General features: G+C 43.2%; 3 protein-coding genes across 4 annotated transcripts in view; all 3 read left to right on the plus strand.

Moving 5' to 3' along the window:
- Positions 1-25,900, plus strand: part of LOC148131694 (uncharacterized) — a 140,687-nt gene that overhangs the window by 105,321 nt on the left and 9,466 nt on the right.
- Positions 1-25,900, plus strand: part of LOC113432001 (uncharacterized) — a 48,678-nt gene that overhangs the window by 6,686 nt on the left and 16,092 nt on the right. The window lies entirely within an intron of this gene.
- LOC113428671 (uncharacterized) overlaps positions 4,854-25,900 on the plus strand; it is a 120,027-nt gene continuing 98,980 nt past the window's right edge. Inside the window, exons 1-2 of one of the 2 annotated variants that reach the window (XR_015747077.1) lie at positions 4,854-4,959; positions 7,933-10,123. Coding sequence is in view for 1 of the 2 variants with exons in the window: in XM_087953258.1 (XP_087809384.1) it covers positions 8,801-10,012 (1,212 nt within the window). In the remaining variant the exon portion in view is untranslated. Of the gene's footprint in view, positions 4,960-6,023; positions 6,163-7,932; positions 11,153-25,900 lie in introns of those variants that run through there. The other variant, XM_087953258.1, reaches the window with a different exon arrangement.

Consider the following 25,900-nt stretch of genomic DNA (forward strand, 5'->3'; position numbering starts at 1 on the left):
GACTCAATGTCACTCACTCCCATCAAGTCACATGACCCTCTAACCATGCCTACCTAACCAATCATTAGAGCAGAAAATGTTTGTTAAAAAACACTAGGAACTACAAAACCCTTTTTTAAAATAAAGTTTTATTTGGGTTTTCACACATACAAAATACAAATAAAACATCTTTTTTGAAAATAGCATGGTCCCGGTTTAAACTTCTTTATACAGACACAAAACTCAATTTCATGCTCCTTTTTGTATTCTATTCCATATCTTATACTATTTTACATTTTCTATATAGTTTTTCCCCTCTTTTAATTTTCTCAATTTTATTTTGATTATCTCATCTCAATTCAAATCATTATATTTATACTTTTGTCTGTTCTGTTTCAATTTCATATTATCTTTTCTCATTAAACATATTTTCTCCTGTAGTTACTAATTGGAGTATGACACCTTTATATCTTTTAATTACATCCATTCAACTCTTATTTAAACTTCAATATATACCTTAAGTTTATGACCTTCAATATAATACATAATACATAACTTCCAATCAAATTCTACTTGGTACATTCTTATAATACACACTATATTCTTTAAAAAAAAGGATTATAAATATATGTAATTATAAACCCTCATTCCATTCCAATTCAGTTCTATCATTAATAATCATTAAAGTCTTAACATCTTTAACATTTCTTTTCAATTAAATATCATACTTCCTTAAAGACACATATAATCTCCATAATTAATTTTTCCCTTATTTCTCTTGACATATGTTTTATAAATCATTAAATATATGTTTTGTTACATTTATTTATTGACAAGCATTCCACTGAATTACGATAGCTATTTTATCAGACATTTTAATCATACATTGTTTCATATTTTCTAAAATTATTTCTGTTTCTAATATAACCATACTATCTTATGTACCTTTGCAGAATCCCTTTTTCCACCCATTATCTCTAAATAAGCCATGTTTCTCTATATTTTGCTGTGTCCTTTATAACTTCTTTTCCTTTCTTTCTTCCCTCTCATCTTCTCCCTCCCCTTTTTACCCCCTTGTCTCTCTACTTCTAATTCTCTCTTCTGCATTTCCGTCTGTTGCTTTCTGATTTTATACTTATTTTTCACTCTATTTTTTTTGGAGTTGTTTTTCCCAATCTTAAACTTTCCATTCTCTTCCCCCCCCCTTTCCTTTCCCCCCCCCCACCTAAGATTACTTGTTCATTAAAGATGGCTTCTTCTTTGTCACAATCTTCTTGTTCTGCAGGCATTTCTTGTTGTTTCTCATAGTTCCAAATCTCCATTTCTAAGAACTGAAATACGAAGCCAAAATAACCTCTCCCTTCTTGTGCATCTTCTTTGTACTTTTTAAGTTCCATTTTCAGTTCTTCTAAAAGTGGAGCCATTGTAAACAGTTTTAAACAACCACCCGATTGATTTTAGTCATTCAAATGCAATAACCAAGAATCCAGAGATCACCAAGTAATCCAAATAGTCCCAAGCTGTTTCTTCTTATTTCTTTTTTCACTTTCTCTTTGTGGGGTTTTACTGTTTTGTTGCGATGTTTCAGTTAAGATGTATCTTTTGGAAGTCTTGTTGAAATTTTGCTGTAAGTTCTTTTTAATTCCAGGCAGTCTCCTCCCTTCCAGATCCTGCCCTTTTATTCTTTTTCTGTCCTTTCCTGTTTTCAAAAGCTTTTAAATATCCAGAAATCTTTATTATCCCTTTGACTTTTTATTTTCAGCATTAAATGCCTATTGATGTCAAAGTGGATTTTTTTCCAATTTCTTGCTTAAGTCTCTTAGCTGTCAGTATAGGAAGAGGAGAAAAAAAACCAAATCCTTTCCCTTTTCTCTCTCCTTCGCAGCTTAAAAATCTTCGTAGGGAACAATGTTATTGTTTTTTAATAGTTTCTATTCCAGGGTACCTTATTTGTTGCTTTTGCTATTTGACCCGGTCAACCAAAACTTTCTCTTCTTATCTTCCTCCTGCACATTCTTTTCCGGTCGAGTTCTTCTTTGTGGTGGCCATTTTTGACCACCAATGCAACCACCTTCGGGAAAGGGAGTAATGGCCAGCTGGGGAGGAAAGATGTGGCTCTCCTCAACCCTGCAGGCAGTTTCCCCACTCTTCACCATCTCTACAGGGTGGCTTAGCCCCAAAACCAGCCAGCTCGGGGCGCTCCAGCGGCGAGCACGGATCGAAGCCTCGCAGAGATGAGATTTCGGTCTGTCGCTGAAGAATGTCTTTCCTTCTTATTTCAGAACTACAAAACCCCTTTGACATCAATCCCTCCTTTCTGTCTCTCTCTCTCAACCCCCTCTCTGTATCTCTGTGTGTCTATGTCATTCCCTCTCCCCCTCTGTCTGTCTGTCTCTTTCCCTCCTCCTCTCTTTCCCCCTCTCTGTCTCTCTCTTTCTCTTTCCATCCCTCCCTCTCTCTCTCCCCTTCTATTTATCTCCCTCTCTTTATCTCTCTCCCCCAGGGGGTGGGTGGAAGGCACCCCTGAACTGGTAGTGGGTGGTGGGAATCCAGAGGCCAACAAGCACAGGAGCAGCACGCCCAAGATGAGAAGGAAGGAGGGGAATCATCAGGTGGGGGAAGGGAAGAGGGATTCCTTGGGGGAGGGAAGGAGAGCGAGATGGGGTTTCCCCAGTTGTGACCCTCCGCTTCCAAGTCCCCGCCTTTCCTCGCAAGATTTTTCTGCTCCGTTGCTCCTTCGCTTCTCATTTGCCGCTTCCTCGAATGGCTGTCCGACCCCCTTAAAATCCTCCCTCTGGGCCCCCCTTCCCCCCCCTGCAGCCCAACATTTGATGCAGCCTGGCTCCCAGGCTGAGGCCACCTGGTATTGGGGAAAGTTGGGCACCACCATTCCCATGTTCCCCTGTGGCTGCTGGGAGGGGAGGAAGAGGATCTGGGCTCAGAGGGATGGTGGTTGGTGGGCTCCCTCCAAGGGCATAAACCCTGTTAGGGGGAGGCCAGTGGCATCTTGATGGTGATGGCGACCGGAGAGGCATCCAACCGAGCTTGCTTTGAGATGCAGCACTTGAATCTGCCTCTCTTACCTGTTCAGATTCCCTTTCAGTTGACTGCTGCAACCATGTTTCTCTCTCCCCGATTTCAGTTCTTTTACAGATTGTATAATCTATTCCTAAAAAGAAGCTCTCCACAGATTTTTTTACGAACAGCTTTGCAAAGAGATCAAGAGGCTTCTGTGAAATAATTAGAAAGAGAAAAGATTCTCAGATCAAGGGGCAGACCCGGGAGCTCTAATTACTGCCTTTGAGCATTTAAGGGAAGAGAGACTGGTGTGCAGAAGAGGGAGGTTGGTTGAGCTCCAGAGAGGCTTCAGTTGTTGGAATAAAATGTCCTTTGGACAATTTTTGTTTATATTCTGTTGAGCCAATGCTGCTTCCTCTAGTTATTCTATAACAAACTTACTTTTCCAATTTGCAGTTTTTCTCCAAATTTCATGGCTATATAAGGCACAGAATTTCTCTGAGTCTCCACTTTCACTTTCATAGCTTCTCCTTTTTCTAAGGATTTCTGAAAGTATTTTAATGTAACCATTGGAGCAATTCAGAACTTATTAACTTTGAACTGGTGCATGGATGATAGTGTTTTGACTGGGCTTTTTTAAAGGGGAGAGACAGGTCCATTTTCCCCAAGTGCTTTGAAAGGATAAATCACTGTCTAGATCAGGGATCCCCAACCCCTGGTCACTAAATGAAGTGCTGTAAATCAAAGACTACCTGTATATAATTGGATATGAAAGGATGGATGGCCTCTCCTAGAGATTTCATGTAGAGATGAAACCACATTGCTTACTGATGGTTATTTGGGCAGATGCAGCTGCAAGAATGCAGAGGGAAGAATAATACCTCCTATCTAGATGAGTTTGGAAGCAATGTGGGTGGGCACATCAAGGTTTTATCCTGTATTTCATTCTTTTATCAATGGCATGAAGCTGGCAATTGTTTAAGGCTGCACATACAAACAAGACTTTTATCATTGTCTAATCTTGTGACGGCACCGCAGGGAAAGGAAAGCATCACTCTTCAAGCTTCCCTCAGTTGCAAATATAGTTTTGTGGAGTTATCCTGCCCCCCCCCCCCAAGAGAAAACTGGCTGGAATAGTCTTCACTGATCCTCAAGGGAGGTGCGCTTTGTCCCTTCTGATGATGCATTGTGTTCTCCCCATGCCCAGGGGTGCTTTGCTTGGTTGCAAAAGAAGCTCCTGGCTCAGTTGGAGTGACAATGAGGGCACCCCTACCAGACCCCAAAGGACAGACTAGGGCTAGAGCCTTCCATTCAACAGCTTCACTGTTACAGCTTCAATCATTTACCAAGGCAGGTTTTGAAGACTTATCCTGCATGTCCCCAGATGTCAAAGTGGCTGGAACAATCTTCACCAGCCCCCCGTGGGAGGATCACTTTCAGGTTGCATATTATACCTCATTCCCCTCCTAGGACACTTTCCTTTGCTTTAATTCGAGCAAGAGGGAAAATGAGCGTGCGCTCTTGGGAGACCTGAAAGAAATGATATAGGATAATTGTCATGGTCGAAAGCTATTCCTGTGCTCGGTGGGAGTCGAATAAGATTCGATAGCACCGAAAGAAGGACGAAACCCATGAAAGCCTCTTGCGAACACGGCAGGGTGAGAGAAAGGACGAGGATGAATTTCAACCTTATGTCGCTAGATGGCGCTTTACAAAGAAACAACAGTCGCGCCTGGCAAGCAGAGAATAAGAGCACAGCAGCTGCATCGCTAATATTGACATTATTGACCGGAAGGGAGAGAGGCCGAGCTGGAACGAATTAAAACGATAGAGTATTAGATTGCTAGAGAGGATGCGGAGGTGGATGACAGGGGGAGTTCCTCTTCCGGCTCAGCCACGGGAGGTTGATGGCGTCGGCGGAGCCTGTTGTGCTGCTTGGAGGGTCGAAGCGGCTCCTGGGAGGTGAGTGGAGGGCAGGTCGGAGGAGACGCCGGGAGCAAGTCGGGCCCTTTGGGTTCCTCCACGGCCTGGAAGCAGCGAAGGGACAGCAATGAAAATTGCGGGCTGCTGCTGCTGCTGCTGCTCTTTCTCTCCCCAAACGTTTTTATCCTTTTGCTGCACGATTTAAAACTGCAGCCCGAGATTTTTCTGCCGGCAGATTTGGGAGATTTAAAGAAATCTTGATATATATATATATTCCCGTTTCTTAACCACCCAGCTCCCTCGCCCTTCACGTAACGCGTGAATCCTTGTGGTTTTATTGAGATGTCGCTTTCCTGGCAAGCGAGGAGCTTCAGGGGCAAAAGGGAGGTTTGCATAGGATTTGCTCACCCTTTAATCTGTTAGTGGCTTTAAAAAAAACAGATTGAAGAAAATTGAGCCAATGCACTTCTGAGTCATTTTGCAGACAGAAATACACGTAATTGTTTACATAAATAAATTCACAGGAGTGTATTTCCGTGTCAATAGGAGCAGACACTCAGTGCATTCAGACGGTATTCAGACCTCCTTTCGCTTCTGTTGATTTTGTTGTGCTGCAGCCTGATTTTACACTTGTTGACATTCATTTTTTCCTCATTCCTGTACATGTCAAAGTGAAAATAGAATTTTAGAAATTTATTAAAAACAAAACCTGAAAAACCACATTGGCATAAATTTTCAGATCTTTCACTCAGCAATTACAGCCTTAAGTCTTTTGGGGTATGAGGGGATAAGCTTTGCACACCTGGATTGGGGGATTTTCTGCCGTTCTTCCTTGCAAATCTTTTCAAGCTCAGTCAGATTGGCTGACCATCGGTGGAGAGCCATTTTCGGGTTCCTCCAGAGAAATTCAATAAGGTTCCGGTCAGAGCTCTGGCTGGGCCCCTCTAGGACATTCACTTAGTTGCCCCTATGTTGTCTTGGCTGTGTCCTTGTCATGTTGAGAAGTGGACCTTTGGCCCAGTCTGAGGTCCTGAGTGCTGCGAAACAGGTTTTCATTGAGGATATCCCTGTACTTTGCTCCATTCAGCTTTCCTTTAACACTGATCAATCTTCCAGTCCCTGCGGCTGAGAAACAACCCCACAGTGTGATGCTGCCACCACCATGCTTTGCTGTTGGGATGACATTGGGCAGGTGATGAGCAGTGCCTGGGTTTCTCCAGACATAACATTTAGAAGTGACAGGTTTGTTTCATCAGACCGGAGAATCTTGTTCCTCAGGTGCTTTTTTGCAAACTCCAAACAGGCTTCCATGTGTTGTGCACTGAGGAGAGGCTTCTGTCTAGACACTCTTCCATAAAGCCCAGAAGGGTGGAGGGCTTCAATGATTATTGTGCTTCTGGAACTCTGTCCCGTCTCCACACAGGATCTCTGAGGCTCAGTCAGAGTGACTATCTTGGGCCCTTCTACCCCAATTGCTCAGTTTGACCGGACAACCAGCTCTTGGAAGAGTCCTGCTTGTGCCAAACATTTGAGAATTATGGAGGCCACTTGTCCCTTAGGAAACTTCAGTGCAGCAGAAATTTTACTGTAGCCTTCCCCAGATCTGTGCCTTGCAATAATCCTATCTCTGACCTCTTCAGGCAGTTCCTTTAACCTCATAGCTACTATTCTGCTACAGTATGCATTGTCAGCTATGAGGCCTTCTGTGGAGAGCGGTGTGCCTTTACAAACTATGTTCAATCAAGTTAATTTACAACAGGTAGACTCCAATCAAGGTATAGAACCATGTCAGCAACAATCAAGGGAAATGGGAGGCATCTGAACTAAATTTAAAGTGCTGTTGCAAAGGGTCTGAATATTTATGCCAATGTGATTTCAGTTTTTTTTCCTTTTACTAAATTTACAGGCTATGTAGATTAAGGAGGGGAAAAACTAAGTTCAACAACTGTAGAATCAAGCTGCAGCATAACAAAATTGACAACTGTAAAGGGGGCCTGAATACTTTCTGAATGCACTGTATTGAGAAAGATAAAAACATTTCAGGTTAAGTGAAAGGTTAAGGCTTGGGATGTCTTGCCCAAAATGCCTGCAGAGCATTTTGAGGAAGGGAAACTGAGGTGCACAAGAGGCAGGTTGGTTGAGCTCCAAAGAGGCTTCAGTTGTTGGAATAAAATGCCCTGTGGAGAGTTTTTAATTTATATTCTATTGACCCAGTCCTGCTTCCTCTAGTTATTCCATTACCATGTTCCCTTTCCAATTTTCAGGTTTTCTCAAAATTCTGTCTATTTAAGGCACAGAATTTCTCTGTGTCTTTCCACCTTCGCTTTCATAGCATTCCCTTTCTGTAAAGCCAACAAGCATGGAATGTAGGTTGGCATTGTCATATGACATGATGCTTAATGATTGGGGTGCTTACTAACACAGATGCTAGTCCCAATTGCAGTCAGTAAGTGAGCACTACTTCAATTAGGATGTCACCAGAGTGGTTGTGAAAAATATATTCTGCCCTTACTTGGAGCTGAGGACTTCCATGGGCAAAACTGAACATGAAATCTTGCAGAAGGTTTACGTATCATTTCATCAGGTAAAAACACACAATCTCTAAAGTTAGCTAAGAAGATTCAACTGTAACAATTTTGGGATAACTTTCAGGCTAAAAACACATGGATTTTCCACATACATACAGTTATAAGCGTGTGTTTTTGTTTTTCTCTCCGTATGCATATATTTACAACTGTACAATGTATCCTGAGCACTTCCCGATATATTTGATAAGGCTTTGCACTGCTAAGAATTTGTGAATCACCAAAGTGAAAAAGAGAATTTAATGACTGAATGGATATTTCAGCCAGGACACCAATGTGTCAAATGAATCATAATTAATGTAAGAGGTTATTCTTTATTGTGGCATGTTTGCTTATTCATTGTAATGTATACTTTTTTCTTTTTTTTCACATTTTCTGCAACCATTTTATAAAGAATTAAAGTTACATTTTTCTTTGAATGTTATAGACAAAGAGGATGGGAATAAGAGCACTCTCAAAAACTGAGAAGGACAAGCAACGTTGGAAAAGAAAGCAAAGTCAGCCAGAAATCAAAATATTTTCCACTTCCTTCAGAAAACCGCAGAATTCTTCTACTTTCCGTGCAGTTGAGAGACTACGGAGAAAATTTTTAGAGGAGATTCCAAGCTAGAAAAAGTAGAATATGAGAAACTCAAGAATACGCTACATGAAAAATCAAGGGAGATTATATTTCATTCAGAAAATGGGAGGAGGAAAACAGCTGGAATTAAAGGACCAGTAAACAAATGATCACATATATATTTGACCGCAAGAATATCAGTGTTGGAAAACTCCTATTGTGCTTATTATGGGAAAAGTACAGATTGTAAATCATAACTGATTATGTACGACAGTATCCACATTGTAGAAAAGCCATAGCAATGCTATAAATGTGAGAAATGGTTTAGCCTGAACTGCTCTCTTGTAAAAGACACATATAGGTGACCTGCAAGTGCTTTCTGTGTGGTAGAGGCTTTAGCAAGCAAAGCAACATCAGAGGACTCACACCAAAGAGAAACTGTAAATGCCCAATTTGAGGGAAAAGTTTCATTAGAAATTCTCACCTCAGGAGACACCTGAAGACTCACCCGGCAAGACATCTTTTGAATGTCCTGACTGTGGCAAAAATTTCAGTCACATTTCCACCCTGGTAATACACAAGAAGACTTTCACTGGAGAGAAACCTTTTGCATGTCCCCAGTGTAGGAAAAGTTTCAGTCATAATTCCCACCTGGTGGTACAGCAGAGAACTCACATGGTAGAAACCATATGAGTGTCCAGATTGTGGCAAAAGTTTCAATCAGAATTGCGGTGTAATGACACACCAGAGGACTCATTCCCAGGACAAACTGCATGAATGCCCCGAGTGTGGGAAAAGTTTCAGTCGTAATTCCAGTCTGATAACACACCAGAGGACTCACACAGGAGAGAGACCATATGAATGTTCAGAATGTGGGAAATGTTTCAATAAAAATTCCCACCTGGTGACACACCAGAGGACTCACACAGGAGACAAACCATATGAGTGTCCAGAGTGTGGGAAACGTTTTAGTCATATTTCCAATCTGATAAGTCACCGAAGGATTCACACAGGAGAGAAACCGTATGAGTGTCCAGAATGTGGGGAAAGTTTTAGTCAGAATTCCACCCTCGTGACACACCAGAGGACTCACACAGGAGAAAAACCGTATGAATGTCAGTGTGGGAAAAGTTTCAGTCATATTTCCAGTCTGGTAAAACACCAGAGGACTCACACAGGAGAAAAACCGTATGAATGTTCAGAATGTGGGAAATGTTTCAGTAATAATTCAGACCTGGTGACACACCAGAGGACTCACACAGAAGACAAACCGTATGAGTGTCCAGATTGTGGCAAAAGTTTCAGTCAGAATTCCAGCCTAATTATACACCAGCGGGCTCATTCCCAGGACAAAATTTATGAATGTCCAGAATGTAAGAAAAGTTTCAGTCATAATTCCCAGCTGGTAACACACCAGAGGACTCACACAGGAGAAAAACCATATGAATGTCCAGAGTGTGGAAAATGTTTCAGTAAGAATTCCAATCTGGTGACACACCAGAGGACTCATACAGGAGAGAAACCATATCAATGTCCAGAGTGTGGGAAAAGTTTCAGTCATAAGCACTCCCTGGTGATACACCAGAGGACTCACACAGGGGACAAACCGTATGAGTGTCCAGAGTGTGGGAAAAGGTTCAGTCAGAATTCCAGCTTGGTGACACACCAGAGGACTCACACAGGAGAGAAACCGTATGAGTGTCCAATGTGTGGGAAAAGGTTCAGTAATAATGCCAGCTTGGTGACACACCAGAGGACTCACACAGGGGAGAAACCGTATGAGTGTCCAGAGTGTGGGAAAAGTTTCAGTCAGAATTCCAGCCTTGTGATACACCAGAGGACTCACACAGGAGAGAAACCATATGACTGTCAGTGTGGGAAAAGTTTCAGTCATATTTCCAGTATGGCAAAACACCAGAAGATTCACACAGGAGAAAAACCCGTATGAATGTTCAGAATGTGGGAAATATTTCAGTAATAATTCCGATCTGGTGATACACTAGAGGACTCACACAGAGGAAAAACTGTATGAGTGTCCAGATTTTGGCAAAAGTTTCAAGTCAGAAATCCAACCTTGTGAAACACCAGAGGACTCACACGTGTGTGCCCAGAGTGTGGGAAAAGTTGGTCAGAATTCCAGCCTGGTGAGATACCAGAGGACTTTTTAGACAACACATCTCAAGATTATACCTATCATTAGAGAAAAAATGGGAGATGTTACTTTTATAAAGGGTAGCTTCCTGTTTCTGGTGATCAGCAGAACTTTCTGCATATTTCCTTTTGCAAAAGTCTGAATTCTTCAAAAAGGCTTTTGGGTGGTGTTTTTTATATTGATTATGGAATCCCCACAATTGGAATTTCTTTCCTTTACCTTGGTGCCCTCCAGATTTTGAGTGCCGGAATATCCCAACCACCATTCAAGTAGTCCTCGAGATATAAGGGTAATTGGCCCTATCAATTATGGTTTTATGTTGCAATCACCATTAAATGGGGCTGCTTTGCTTAACTACCCCCACCCCCTTCTCTCACTGATGAAGCTGTTCAATGAATGTGTGAGTTATTAAGTGGAATACTGGCTACCTGAGATTTGTAGGCATAGCCCAGGCCCAGGCTTGCATCCCCAAGGCTTCCTCTACCTCAACCCTTTGATCACCTGAGTCCTTTCCCTTTTCCACAGGGTCCCCACTGGCTTCTTCCTCCTCCCCCCCTGCAAGATCCCCACAGGCTTTTCCCCACTCCCACTGGGTTCCTGCAATCCTTAGACCTGACTCCCACCCCAGAAGGCCTCACAGCCTCCTCTTTCCTACCTTTTGAAGGTCAGTGAACCTCATTTTGGGGAAAGAGGGCAGGACATGCATCCCTGGCATGACTGTATTGTGGAAGCAGCCGTCATTTTCAGTGTGCCTGGAATTCATTACGGTGACAGCAGGGATCAAAAGTGCCATCGGTCATGAGTCCCTTCATGCCCACAAGACATTTAAATCCAGCCCACCTTGAATTTCTTTGACTCTTATCTATTTCCAAATTGCTTTGATCATTGTTCAGATTCTTGCAGAAATCTTTAGCTTGCAATAAATCTTTATACCCACTTGAACAGCCTGGATCTTCTGATTTCCCTGGTGCTTGACAGGGAGGGCACTTTCTCTTCCCCCCACCAGCTCCCTATTCCCCCCATACCAACTCCCCCCCCAGCAGGCCTGGGAGCAAGCAGCCAAATTGGAGAAAGGCTTGCAACTCTCATCCAAAGAGCCCCTCCCTAGAATTCTGAGGGAAGGATCCTCCCGTAGAGTTCCCCTCCTGTTACTCATCCTCATCAAAGCATTTTTCCTGGATATCTTCCCCCCCCCCATGTTTTTCCTGCCCCCATTCTTTGCCCCTCTGTTCTGTGCAGCCCCCCTGTTGCCTTCCCTGTCCCACATTCTTCCCTCAGACCAGGTGGGATGGTAAGTCTGAGCTGGGCTGGATCTTCCCTGCAAATCAGCTGATCAGAGGGTCCCATGATTTCTCCATGGATACCTTGGAGAGACTAGTCACTAGAGCAGGGGATCCACAACATTAAACACTCAAAGAGCCATTTGGACCTGTTTCCCACAGAAAAGAGAACACCGGGAGCCACAAAACCTGAGTGGGCATGACCAAGTCGACATCACTCACTCCCACCCAGTCACATGAACCCCCCACCCCCAGCCACGCCTATCCAAGTTTTGTGGCTCCCGGTATTTTCTTTTAAACACATATCTCTCTGTGTCTCTCTCATCTCTCTTTCTCCCCTCTCTTCCTCTCTCTCTCTCTCTCTCATCTCCCTCTCTTTTACTCTCTCATCTTTCTCATCTCAACTCCCTCTTTCTCTCATCTCTGTCATCTTTCTCCCTCCCTCTCTTTCTAATCTCTCATCTCTTTTTTTCTCCATCTCATCTCTCTCTCTTCCTCTTTGTCTCCTCTCTCTCCCCCCTCTTTCTTTCTCCCTCTCATATATATAGATCTCTCAAGTGTCTGTATGTGGTTCATCTTGAACCATTCCCCAAAACAGGTGAGGGTTTGGGGTCTTCTTCTTTTTTTGCTGATGTTGTTCTTTGGGTGCTTTTTACCGTACGATTTAAATCAAGGGTCATTTCAGGTTCCCAGATGAATGAAGTTCTTTTGCCCCCTGCTGTGGCTTCCTGTCAGCTGAACCCACCAGTGGCTGGCCCCACCCTTCATCCTCGCCGCCCACTCACTCCTCACCTGCCCTGAGAAGAGAAGGGTGCCGGCGGCTGATGGAGACTCGCACCGTATTCCAGAGTGGGAGTGAAGTGCCCCTCTACTTGCCTCTTTTTCCAGTGCCTCTGGGAGAGATGCATGACTTTTTCTCCACCTCACAACACTGGCTGGGCCAGCTACATAATGGTCTCCAGGAGGAGGAGGGGATGCTGTCTTCCTCATTGTGAAGCAAGCTAAATTTAAGTGTGCTGCGCAAGGCGCTGCAAGAGCAGTAAGCAGGCCATGGAGGCGGCAAGAGGAATATGAGGAGATGCCTGACTTTCCCTCCGCCCCAAGACACTGGCTGGGCCAGAGGAATAATCAAGTTGAAACTCGTCTCACGCCTCCCATCTCCAGAATACTCTGCTTTGCTGGCATCCTGCCATAAATGCAAGGAAGGGGAGGAGGCAATTAGGGAAGTAAGGAATGAGCATGGGAAAGAGCAGAGAAGGGGAATGGGATGACGAGGAGACAGGAACCAGAGTTGTCAATCCAGAATAAACAGGATCAACAACAGAGCCTGTAAATGGAATGCGAAACTACACCAGAAAGATGCCAAACCTCAAAGCCATTCTCAAAACATCAAAACCAAAGGCTATTGGACACTGATGGCCTGATCAAGGGGGGAGGACCAGGTAAAGGGGTGAAAATTAAAACTTGTTAGAGTTTGTAGCAATCCTGCCAGCACACAGACAAATAATTCAGCAAGCTTCATTATATAGAACAAACTTCTTTATATACAATGATATAAAACATGAAGCATTTGTACAATACCCATGCAGCTCTTTTCAACATGGTAGAAGAAGGAATTTTCAAGTACAAGCATACATGCTCTCTTATACATAGTACAGTTTAAGTCACGCCCAGGCTCCAAGCTGTCTCCCATGGCTCAGACAACAACTCTTGGGCCTCACTCACCAAACAGTCCCCATTGGCTGACTTCTTGTTGTGGCTATTCCAGCTGATGAATTCTTAATACACCAACAAAACTTTGTGCAGGAATGCTCAGATCCAGCTTTGCTTACACTGTAACCACTTAAATTTACTAAACCTTTCACTTCACCTGAATGTGCAGTGTTGGCAGCAGGAGGAGGAGTTGCCGCCGCCGCCATTATCCTGGCCTGGAAGTGTATCCTGCTTTTGCGGGCGCGTGCTAGAGAGAGAGAGGAAGGCAATGGCTGTCCAGTCTCTTCTTAATAGCCTACATTGATGGAGCACCTGAGCTACTGAAGGCAAGCCATTCTACTGATTAATTGTTCTCACTGTCAAGAAGCTTCCTTAGCTCTAGGTTGCTTGTCTCCTTGATTAGTTTCCATCCATTGTTTCTTGTCTCGCCTTCTGCTACTTTGGAAAATAGGTTGAACCCCCCCTTTGTGGTATCCCCTCAAATATTGGATTGCTGCTATCATCTCACTATCATCTCATTTTTAAAGATGCTTGATTAACCTGACAACTTTGCCATCCAAAAGGTAGAGGATGGAATTAGAGGGTCAGGTATATTGGACTTAATATTTGCTAACAGAGATGAAATGAAAGTGCAATGAACATGTTTGTGGACTGGAAGCTAAAACACACAAAGATGGTTACAGGAATTGGATATGAGTGAAAAGAAAAACTAGGGGTGTGTGCGACATCATTGTAGTATTCCAAGATTTGAGGGGCTGCCACAAAGAAGAGGGGGTCCATTTATTTTCCAAAGTACCAGAAGGCAAGACGAGAAACAATGGATGGAAACTAATCAAGGAGAAAAGCTCCCTGGAATTAAGGAGAAATTCCTAACAATGAGAACAATTAACCAGTGCAACTGTCAGATCCGTGTATCTGTCATTTCTTCAGTGGAAGAAGAAAAGGGGGGAGGCTGATAAATCCTTTCTTGATGTAACCTGAATATATTTAAGCTTATATCGAATTTGTATAACTCACACATGATACAATGGAGGAAGAAAAGCCAGATGGCCAGACCCTATCACCTCCGAGAGGCACAGCCAGGAGATGAGAAGATCATAAAACTTCCACAGTGAGATGTATCCAGGGAATATCTGGAAAAAGTTCATTCTAAAAAAGGGGTGGGGGGAAAATTAGGTATGTCCTGGGAAACTGAGAAAGATCATTCCTACAGAAGAGGTGGGAGGGGAATTAACATACTGGCTTTTGTTTCTCTAAATACACATCGAGATAAGGGGAGGGGTTCTAAATTCCCTCATGTATCCCTGTATCTCTGAGGGACCTCAGATGCTGCTTTGAACTCCTACATGAATTGTCTCATCTCAATAAAGGATTCCTTTTGATACGTTTGGTTCTCAGAAGTTCATTCTTGCTAATTGAATGGGAAAACGTTCTGTAGCCTGACAGGAACGGCTTCTCTCCAGAAGTTGTGAGTGCTCCAACAATGGGGGTTCTTAAGAGGAGATTGGACAGACATTTGTCTAGACTGGTATAGGGTCTCCTGCTCGAGCAGATTAGACTAGATGACCTCAAAGTTCACTTCCAAGTCTGTAATTCTATATTCTAGTAGTTGCTTTTCTGCTTCAGCGTGCATAGTGAACCAAACAGCTGGCTTGCTCCCAACCTCTCCTCTGACTTACTCTCAACTCACCCTCCAGCTCCCCCTTTGACCCTGAGAAGAGTGGGAGAGCCTCTCTACATGCCACCCTCCTCCCACGAGTGATCCAGAAGAAAAAGTTCCTCTGTACTACTTCCATCCTTTCTAGCAATACAGTACTTGATGGTTTTAATTTCTTTACGTTCAACCAGAAAGGCTGCTATTGTATTGTTGGCTTTCCAGTCACAGATGCTGCCTATCTGACTGCCATTTCGTGATAGGAGGCCAAAAACCAGGCTTGTCCCATCTCGTTATGGCATTGGCCAGATTTTTTCACCGATTACATGCTATCAAATCATTTTCAGACTCCTAGCAACCTGTCTTTGCAACTAGTACATCAAGTGAAATAGTAAAATATCAGAGGTGGTATTCAGCAGGTTCTGACGAGTTCTGGAGAACTGGTAGCAGAAATTTTGAGTAGTTTGGAGAACTGGCAAATACCACCTCTGACTGGAGATTTTACAGTATCCTTCCCCTGTCATGTCCAGCAAGCCACGGCCACAGAACCAGTAGTAAAAAAAATTGAATCCTACCACTGTGAAATATGTACTTGTATGCTGTGAAGATTAGCTGCCTTCTGAGCCCTAAAAGTTCATGAAGTTCTTACAGAATTACAGAATAAGACTTGGGAGGGACAAAATCTCCAAGCAGGAGACTCTGGCCTGTATCATTCCAGACAATTGGCTATCCGATCTCCTCTTAAAAACCTCCACTGATGGATCATCGACAAGCTCAATTTCTTTCTTTTTTAAAAATGTTATTGGATTTTTATTTTTAAATATACATCAATATCAATACATAAACAGTGTGGTCTCTGGGTATAATTCATTTTGATACAAACGGCAATAGTAATAAATAATAATTATAGTTGTTATTTATTATTAGTTAATAGTTATTTGTTATTAGTCAAACTTATATAATCCTAGTATTGATAAACATGATAGTTTTAGAGTAATTATTCAATATTTCAATGTTCCATTTTAATACCAATGATATTAAGCATAAATAGTAACACCATCTTTCAACCTCTAATCTTTCCATCTAATTATTACTTATATTCTATTATATGAAAACTACATCTGCTAATATTCCCCCTATTTCTTATTTCTACCTCTATTCTACCTTCTAGTCAGGCCACCATTACTAATCCTAGTGTTAATACACGTGTTTATATGAAAACATAGTCCTTCATTATTTAGTTGTTCAAAGTCACAATACAGGTGAAACTCAAAAAATTAGAATATCGTGCAAAAGTTCATTTATTTCAGTAATGCAACTTAAAAGGTGAAACTAATATATGAGATAGACTCATTACATGCAAAGCAAGATAGTTCAAGCCATGATTTGTCTTGATTATGGTTTAAAGCTCATGAAAACCCCAAATCCACAATCTCAGAAAATTATAATATTGTGAAAAGGTTCAATATTCTAGGCTCAAAGTGTCCCACTCTAATCAGCTAATTAAGCCATAACACCTGCAAAGGGTTCCTGGGCCTTTAAATGGTTTCTCAGTCTGGTTCAGTAGGAATCACAATCATGGGAAAGACTGCTGACCTGACAGTTGTGCAGAAAACCATCACTGACACCCTCCATAAGGAGGGAAAGCCTCAAAAGGCAATTGCAAAAGAAGAAAAAAAAGGTGCACAAGCAGCAGAGATGACTGCAGCCTGGAGAGGATTGTCAGGAAAAGGCCATTCAAAAGTGTTGGGGACTTTCACAAGGAGTGGACTGAGGCTGAGTCAGTGCATCAAGAGCCACCACACAGAGACAGATCCTGGACATGGGCTTCAAGTGTCGTATTCCTCTTGTCAAGCCGCTCCTGAACAACAAACAACGTCAGAAGCATCTTACCTGGGCTAAAGAAAAAAAAAACTGGTCTGTTGCTCAGTGATCCAAAGTCTTGTTTTCTGATGAGAGCAACTTTTGCATCTCATTTGGAAACCAAGGACCCAGAGTCTGGAGGAAGAATGGAGAGGCACATACTGCAAGATGCTTGAAGTCCAGTGTGAAGTTTCCACAGTCTGTGTTGATTTGGGGAGCCATGTCATCTGCTGGTGTTGGTCCACTGTGCTTCATTAAGTGTTAAGGTCAACACAGCCATCTACCAGGACATTTTGGAACACTTCATGCTTCCTTCCGCAGACGAGCTTTATGGGGATGTTGACTTCATTTTCCAGCAGGACTTGGCACCTGCCCCAAAGCACCAAAACCTGGTTCAATGACCATGGGCTTGATTGGCCACCAAACTCGCCTAACCTGAACCCCCTAGAGAATCTATGGGGCATTGCCAAGAGAAAGATGAGAGACACGAGACCGAACAATGCAGATGAGCTGAAGGCCGCTATTGAAGCATCCTTGTCTTCCATAACACCTCAGCAGTGCCACAGGCTGATAGCTTCCATGCCACGCCGCATTGAGGCAGTAATTGTTGCAAAAGGGGCCCAAATCAAGTACTGAGTACATATGCATGTGTATACTTTTCAGAGGTCCGATATTGTTCTATGTACAATCCTTGTTTTATTGATTGCATGTAATATTCTAATTTTCTGAGATTGTGGATTTGGGGTTTTCATGAGCTGTAAGCCATAATCATCTCACTTATGACAAATCACGGCTTGAACTATCTTGCTTTGCATGGAATGAGTCTAAAAAGTTCTCTAAAAAAGGGGTAAAATTAGTTGTCACCTTTTAAACTGAGAAAGATCATTACAGAAGATGGGAGGGGAATTAACATACTGGCTTTGTTTCTCTAAATACACATCTAGATAAGGGAGGGGTTCTAAATTTCATGTACACCTGTATCTCAAGGGACCTCAGATGCTGCTTTGAACTCCTACATGAATTGTCTCATCCTCAATAAAGGATTCTTTCAACGTTTGGTTCTCAGAAGTTCATTCTTGCTAATTGAATGGGAAAACGTTCTGTAGCCTGACAGGAATGGCTTCTCTCCAGAAGTTGTGAGTGCTCCAACAATGGGGGTTCTTAAGAGGAGATTGGACAGACATTTGTCTAGACTGGTATAGGGTCTCCTGCTCGAGCAGATTAGACTAGATGACCTCAAAGTTCACTTCCAAGTCTGTAATTCTATATTCTAGTAGTTGCTTTTCTGCTTCAGTGTGTAGAGTGAACCAAACAGCTGACTTGCTCCCGACCTTTCCTCTGACTTACTCTCAACTCACCCTCCAGCTCCCCTTTGACCCTGAGAAGAGTGGGAGAGCCTCTCTACATGCCACCCTCCTCCCACGAGTGATCCAGAAGAAAAAGTTCCTCTGTACTACTTCCATCCTTTCTAGCAATACAGTACTTGATGGTTTTAATTTCTTTACGTTCAACCAGAAAGGCTGCTATTGTATTGTTGGCTTTCCAGTCACAGATGCTGCCTATCTGACTGCCATTTCGTGATAGGAGGCCAAAAAGCCAGGCTTGTCCCATCTCATTATGGCATTGGCCAGATTTTTTCACCGATTACATGCTATCAAATAATTTTCAGACTCCTAGCAACCTGTCTTTGCAACTAGTACATCAAGTGAAATAGTAAAATATCAGAGGTGGTATTCAGCAGGTTCTGACCAGTTCTGGAGAACTGGTAGCAGAAATTTTGAGTAGTTTGGAGAACTGGCAAATACCACCTCTGACTGGAGATTTTACAGTATCCTTCCCCTGTCATGTCCAGCAAGCCACGGCCACAGAACCAGTAGTAAAAAAAATTGAATCCTACCACTGTGAAATATGTACTTGTATGCTGTGAAGATTAGCTGCCTTCTGAGCCCTAAAAGTTCATGAAGTTCTTACAGAATTACAGAATAAGACTTGGGAGGGACAAAATCTCCAAGCAGGAGACTCTGGCCTGTATCATTCCAGACAATTGGCTATCCGATCTCCTCTTAAAACCTCCACTGATGGATCATCGACAAGCTCAATTTCTTTCTTTTTTAAAAATTTTATTGGATTTTTATTTTTAAATATACATCAATATCAATGCATAAACAGTGTGGCCTCTGGGTATAATTCATTTTGATACAAACGGCAATAGTAATAAATAATAATTATAGTTGTTATTTATTATTAGTTAATAGTTATTTGTTATTAGTCAAACTTATATAATCCTAGTATTGATAAACATGATAGTTTTAGAGTAATTATTCAATATTTCAATGTTCCATTTTAATACCAATGATATTAAGCATAAATAGTAACACCATCTTTCAACCTCTAATCTTTCCATCTAATTATTACTTATATTCTATTATATGAAAACTACATCTGCTAATATTCCCCCTATTTCTTATTTCTACCTCTATTCTACCTTCTAGTCAGGCCACCATTACTAATTCTAGTGTTAATATACGTGTTTATATGAAAACATAGTCCTTCATTATTTAGTTGTTCAAAGTCACAATACAGGTGAAACTCAAAAATTAGAATATCGTGCAAAAGTTCATTTATTTCAGTAATGCAACTTAAAAGGTGAAACTAATATATGAGATAGACTCATTACATGCAAAGCAAGATAGTTCAAGCCATGATTTGTCTTGATTATGGTTTAAAGCTCATGAAAACCCCAAATCCACAATCTCAGAAAATTATAATATTGTGAAAAGGTTCAATATTCTAGGCTCAAAGTGTCCCACTCTAATCAGCTAATTAAGCCATAACACCTGCAAAGGGTTCCTGAGCCTTTAAATGGTCTCAGTCTGGTTCAGTAGGAATCACAATCATGGGAAAGACTGCCGACCTGACAGTTGTGCAGAAAACCATCACTGACACCCTCCATAAGGAGGAAAAGCCTCAAAAGGTAATTGCAAAAGAAGAAGAAAAAGGTGCACAAGCAGCAGAGATGACTGCAGCCTGGAGAGGATTGTCAGGAAAAGGCCATTCAAAAGTGTTGGGGACTTTCACAAGGAGTGGACTGAGGCTGAGTCAGTGCATCAAGAGCCACCACACACAGACAGATCCTGGACATGGGCTTCAAATGTCGTATTCCTCTTGTCAAGCCGCTCCTGAACAACAAACAATGTCAGAAGCATCTTACCTGGGCTAAAGAAAAAAAAAACTGGTCTGTTGCTCAGTGATCCAAAGTCTTGTTTTCTGATGAGAGCAACTTTTGCATCTCATTTGGAAACCAAGGACCCAGAGTCTGGAGGAAGAATGGAGAGGCACATACTGCAAGATGCTTGAAGTCCAGTGTGAAGTTTCCACAGTCTGTGTTGATTTGGGGAGCCATGTCATCTGCTGGTGTTGGTCCACTGTGCTTCATTAAGTGTTAAGGTCAACACAGCCATCTACCAGGACATTTTGGAACACTTCATGCTTCCTTCCGCAGACGAGCTTTATGGGGATGTTGACTTCATTTTCCAGCAGGACTTGGCACCTGCCCCAAAGCACCAAAACCTGGTTCAATGACCATGGGCTTGATTGGCCACCAAACTCGCCTAACCTGAACCCCCTAGAGAATCTATGGGGCATTGCCAAGAGAAAGATGAGAGACACGAGACCGAACAATGCAGATGAGCTGAAGGCCGCTATTGAAGCATCCTTGTCTTCCATAACACCTCAGCAGTGCCACAGGCTGATAGCTTCCATGCCACGCCGCATTGAGGCAGTAATTGTTGCAAAAGGGGCCCAAATCAAGTACTGAGTACATATGCATGTGTATACTTTTCAGAGGTCCGATATTGTTCTGTGTACAATCCTTGTTTTATTGATTGCATGTAATATTCTAATTTTCTGAGATTGTGGATTTGGGGTTTTCATGAGCTGTAAGACATAATCATCTCACTTATGACAAATCACGGCTTGAACTATCTTGCTTTGCATGTAATGAGTCTATCTCATATATTAATTTCACCTTTTAAGTTGCATTACTGAAATAAATGAACCTTTGCACGATATTCTAATTTTTCAAGTTTCACCTGTACACCATTCAAGTACCAGCCATCCTATTATTTAAACATACCTAATAATACCATCTTTCAACCACTGATCTTTTCATCTAACTATTGCTTTATATGAAGGTGTGTATTCTTATTTCTACCTCTATTTCAGTTTTTAAGCAGGCCATCATATTAGAAAAAAGAAAAAATATATATAATTCCTTTCCATCCACCATCTCTTGATTGTTTTAATATTTCAATTCTTATTCGTTTTTTGGCTTGCCTCCCACACTCCTCTCTTGGATCTTTGTCTCTGTCAGTATCTGTGTCTTCACCATTCGGTCTGAATATTTCTCCCATCTCTATCCTCCTAAGCTGCCAGGCCCCCAGAGTATCCACCCAAGCCCCTATCTCCCTTTCAAAAGTATCTTCCAGCTTATCCAATTTCCCTTTTAATTCTCTTAAAGTACTTTTCCCTTGGTTTATTCCATCAGTCATTATTATCTTTATCTTCTTCTCATTTTCCTGCTTTGTTTGCTGATTTGTCTGTTCTATCTTTTCGTTCATTCTTTCTGCTGTCTCCTCTCTTTCCTGGACTCTTTGATCTTCATTCATTATCAGTTATAGCATTTTTTTTCTATTTTCCCATTTAAGCCTTGCATTAGGTTCTTCTCTCTGTGGTTCTTTGTTTTAGTACCCCTAATGCTTTGAAACACCAACATCTCTTGAAATCTCACTCATTTCCCCCTGATGAAGCATCTTGTGTTATTTTAATAAGTCCCACTCTTACTCAAGTCCAAAACAATATAATCAAGTCCAATGTTGCTCCTCAGAAAGTTTAATAATCATAAGTTCTTTACACCTCAGAATTATTGATCAGTTCCATTTAAGTAGTCCAGGCAGCTTCCACAGTCAAAAGTCACTTTACTTAAGAATCTTCCTTATTCTCACAATAGAGTCTCCAGTAATCATAAAGTAGATAGTTATAGAAGAGTAAGTAACACCACAGTCTTCCAGATGAATGTTATTTATATCTCATATCAGGAATTTTCCTAGACTTGTAGGGGTGTGGTATATTTTCCATTCACCAATAGATGGCACCCTCAGCTTAGGCTTCAGCGTTGTTTCAAGTCTGATAAATCAATCCAAAATTCAGTTCAATTTATGGAAGCAAAGACAGCTATTCAAATAATGGATGATGGTATTTTGACTAGGCTTTTTTTAAAGGGCAGCGGAGAGGTCCATTTCCCCCCAAGTGCTTTGAAATAATAAATCACTGTGTAGATCAGGGATTCCCAACCCCTTGTGTGTTCTCCCCACGGATGCTTTCCTTGGTTTAGTTCCTGCAAAAGAAGCTCCTGGCTGTGTTGGAGTGACGATGAGGGCCTCCCTACGAGACCCAACAGGACAGACTAGGGCTAGAGCCTTCCATTCAACAGCTTCACTGTTACAGCTTCAACCATTTGCCAAGGCAGGTTTTTGAAGACTTATCCTGCATGTCCCCAGATGTCAAAGTGGCTGGAACAATCTTCACCAGCCCCCATGGGAGGATCACTTTCAGGTTGAGTATTATACCTCATTCCCCTCCTAGGACACTTTCCTTTGCTTTAATTCGAGCAAGAGGGAAAATGAGCGTGCACTCTTGGGAGACCTGAAAGAAAAGGTATAGGATAATTGTCATGGACGAAAGCTATTCCTGTGCTCGGTGGGAGTCGAATAAGATTCGATAGCACCGAAAGAAGGACGGAACCCATGAAAGCCTCTTGCGAACATGGCAGGGTGAGAGAAAGGACGAGGATGAATTTCAACCTTATGGCGCTAGATGGCGCTCTACAAAGAAGCAACACTCGCGCCTAGAAAGCAGAGAATAAGAGCACAGCAGCGGCATCGCTAATATTGACATTACACCGGAAGGGAGAGAGGCCTAGCTGGAACGAATTGAAACGATAGAGTATTAGATTGCTAGAGAGGATGTGGAGGAGGAGGAGGAGGAGGACAGAGGAAGTTCCTTTTCCGGCTCAGCCACGGAAGGTTGATGGCGTCGGCAGAGCCTCTTGTGCTGCTTGGAGGGTCGAAGCGGCTCCTGGGAGGTGAGTGGAGGGCAGGTCGGAGGAGAAGCCGGGAGCAAGTCGGGCCCTTTGGGTTCCTCCACGGCCTGGAAGCAGCAAAGGGACAGGAAGGAAACATGCGGGCTGCTGCTGATGCTGCAAAGTCTTTCTCTCCCCAAACGTTTTTATCCTTTTGTTGCACGATTTAAAACTGCAGGCCGAGATTTTTCTGCTGGCAGATTTGGGAGATTTAAAGAAATCTTGATATATACATTTTCCCATTTCTTAACCACCCAGCTCCCTCGCCCTTCACGTAACGCTTGAATCCTTGTGGTTTTATTGAGATGTCGCTTTCCTGGCAAGCGAGGAGTTTCAGAGGCAGAAGGGAGGTTTGCATAGGATTTGCTCATTCTTTAATCTGTTAGTGGCTTTTAAAAAAACAGATTGAAGAAAATTGAGCCAATGCACTTTTGGGTCATTTTGCAGACTGAAATACACATAATTGTTTACATAAATAAATTATCAGGAGTGTATTTCCTTGTCAATTGGAACAGACACTCAGTGTATTCAGACCCTCTTTTGCTTCTGTCGATTTTGTTGTGCTGCAGCCTGATTTTACACTTGACATTCATTTTTTCCTAATTCCTGTAGATCAGGGGTGGGCAAACTACGGCCCGCTGGGCCACATCCGGCCCGTTGGTCCGTCCAATGCGGCCCGCCCCTGAAAAAAAATCGCTGCCATTGGTCTGTCCAATCCGGCCCCCTGAAAAAAAATAGCTGGGCGTGGCGTATTGCCCTGTGCCGCGTGGCCCCCAAAGCTGCAAAACAGTGCAGAGCGATCTAGGGGTAGGAAAGAAAAGAAATTTGCAAAGGCCTCGGCTGGGAGTTCGAAATCACCTTCGAGTGCGACCTCTCTGAAGATGAGTCCCCGCCGATCCCCCCTTTTTTTCCGGGCCTTCCAGGCTTAAACTTTGCAAAGGCAAAGCTTGCAGGCTGGAGTGTCTTCCGCCGAGGAGCGGAAGGGTTCCGCCCGGCAGGCGGGCGGGCTGCTTGGAGCCACCTAAAGCTAGGCCACTGCTGGTGGAGCCTTGCCCTGCCTTGGTGCCCGTTTCCCGGCTCGGCGGTCCTGCTCGGGCGGCACTTTAAAAGCCTGCTCCCAGCACCCGAGCAACTTCCCAGCAACTTTCCGCTTCCTTTTAACTTGCGGGCGCTCGCGCCTGGCCCTGAGCCGCGTGGTAGAAGGGAAGCCTGGCGGGCAGGCGGGCAGGCTGCTTGGAGGAGGCTCCGGGCTTCCCCTCCGCCAGGCGCGAGCGCCATGCGAGTTAAAACGAAGACGAAAGTTGCTGGGAAGTTGCTCGGGTTTCCGAGGCTTCCAGGGCTTTGCAAAGGCAAAGTTTGCAGGCTGGAGCATCTTCCCGCCCCGAGGAAGGGGCGGGCGGGCTGCTTAAACTTTGCTCGGGCGGCACTTTAAAAGCCTGCTCCCAGCACCCGAGCAACTTCCCAGCAACTTTCCGCTTCCTTTTAACTCGTGGGCGCTCACGCCTGGCCCCGAGCCGCGCAGCAGAGGGAAGCCCAGTGGGCGGGCAGGCTGCTTGGAGGAGGCGACCCGGCGGTGCTCCGGCAGCAGCAACAGGCAGTTTCGCCCGGGCTCCGCTCAGGTGTCCAGCTGGGGCTGTCAGGAGTTGCTACCGCCGGCACAGCTCCGTGCGGCTCAGTCCCGCGTTGCCTTGGGAAGGAAAAGGCAAAACCAGGAGCTGCTGAGCCTGAGCCTCCGGTACCACTGCTCCCGTTGCAAAGCACCGCCGCAGCTCTTCCTTTTTGCCTTTCCCTTCCTGAGGCAATGCGGGACTGGAGCCACGCGGAGCCGCGCGCCGGCGGTAGCAACTCCTGACTCAGGGGGCCTCTGAGGGGAGAGGAAGGAGGAGAAGGGGGGAAGGGTGGGGGGGATTCCCAAAAAATCTTGTGCTGACTCGGCCCGTCTGTCAAATTTTAAAAGTCAATGCGGCCCCCGAGCCAAAAAGTTTGCCCACCCCTGCTGTAGATGATGAAGTGAAAACAGAATTTTAGAAAATGTTTGTAAATTTATTTTTAAAAAACCCTGAAAAACCGCATTGGCATAAATATTCAGATCCTCCACTCAGCAATTACAGCCTCGTGTCTTTTTGGTTATGAGGGGATAAGCTTTGTGCACCTGGATTTTGGGATTTTCTGCCATAAAGCCCAGAAGGGTGGAGGGCTGCAATGATAGTTGTCCTTCTGGAACTCTATTCCATCTCCACACAGGATCTCTGAAGCTCAGTCTGAGGGACCATCTCGGTCACCTCTCCTACTAAGGCCCTTCTACCCCAATTGCTCAGTTTGACCAGACACCCAGCTCTTGGAAAAGTCCTGGTTGTGCCAAACTTATATCAATGTGATATTTCAGGGTTTTTTTTCCCTTTTACTAAATTTAGAGACATTTCTAAACTTAGATTAAGGAGGAAAAAAATGAAGTTCAACAACTGTAGAATCAAGCTGCAGCATAATAAAATTGACAACAGTAAAGGGGGGTCTGAATATTTTCTGAATGCACTGTATTTAGAAAGATAAAAACATTTTAGGTTAAGTGACAGGCCTGGGATGTCTTGCCCAAAATGCCTGCAGAGCATTTTGGGGAAGAGAGACTGGTGTGTACAAGAGGCAGGTTGGTTGAGCTCCAGAGAGGCTTCAGTTGTTGAAATAAAATGCCCTGTAGAGAATTTTTGTTTATATTTCATCTACCTAATCCTGCTTCCTCTAGTTATTCCATTACCATCTTCCCTTTCCAATTTTCATTTTTTTCCTACAAATTCTGTCTATTTAAGTCACAGAATTTCTCTGTGTCTTTCCACCTTCGCTTTCATAGCATTCCCTTTCTGTAAAGCCAACAAATATGGTATGTATGTTGGCATTGTCATCATGCTCAACGATTGGCCTGCTTACTGACACAGATGCCAGTCCCAATTGCAGTCAGTAAGTGAGCACTAGTTGAATTAGGATGTCACCACAGTGGTTGTGGAAAATATTTTATTGACTGTTTCCTAGTATGATTTGAT

Source organism: Notechis scutatus, chromosome 2 (assembly GCF_049901735.1).
Source record: "Notechis scutatus isolate UNSWTSFEM ecotype Mainland chromosome 2, rNotScu1.2, whole genome shotgun sequence".
NCBI lineage: Eukaryota > Metazoa > Chordata > Lepidosauria > Squamata > Elapidae > Notechis > Notechis scutatus.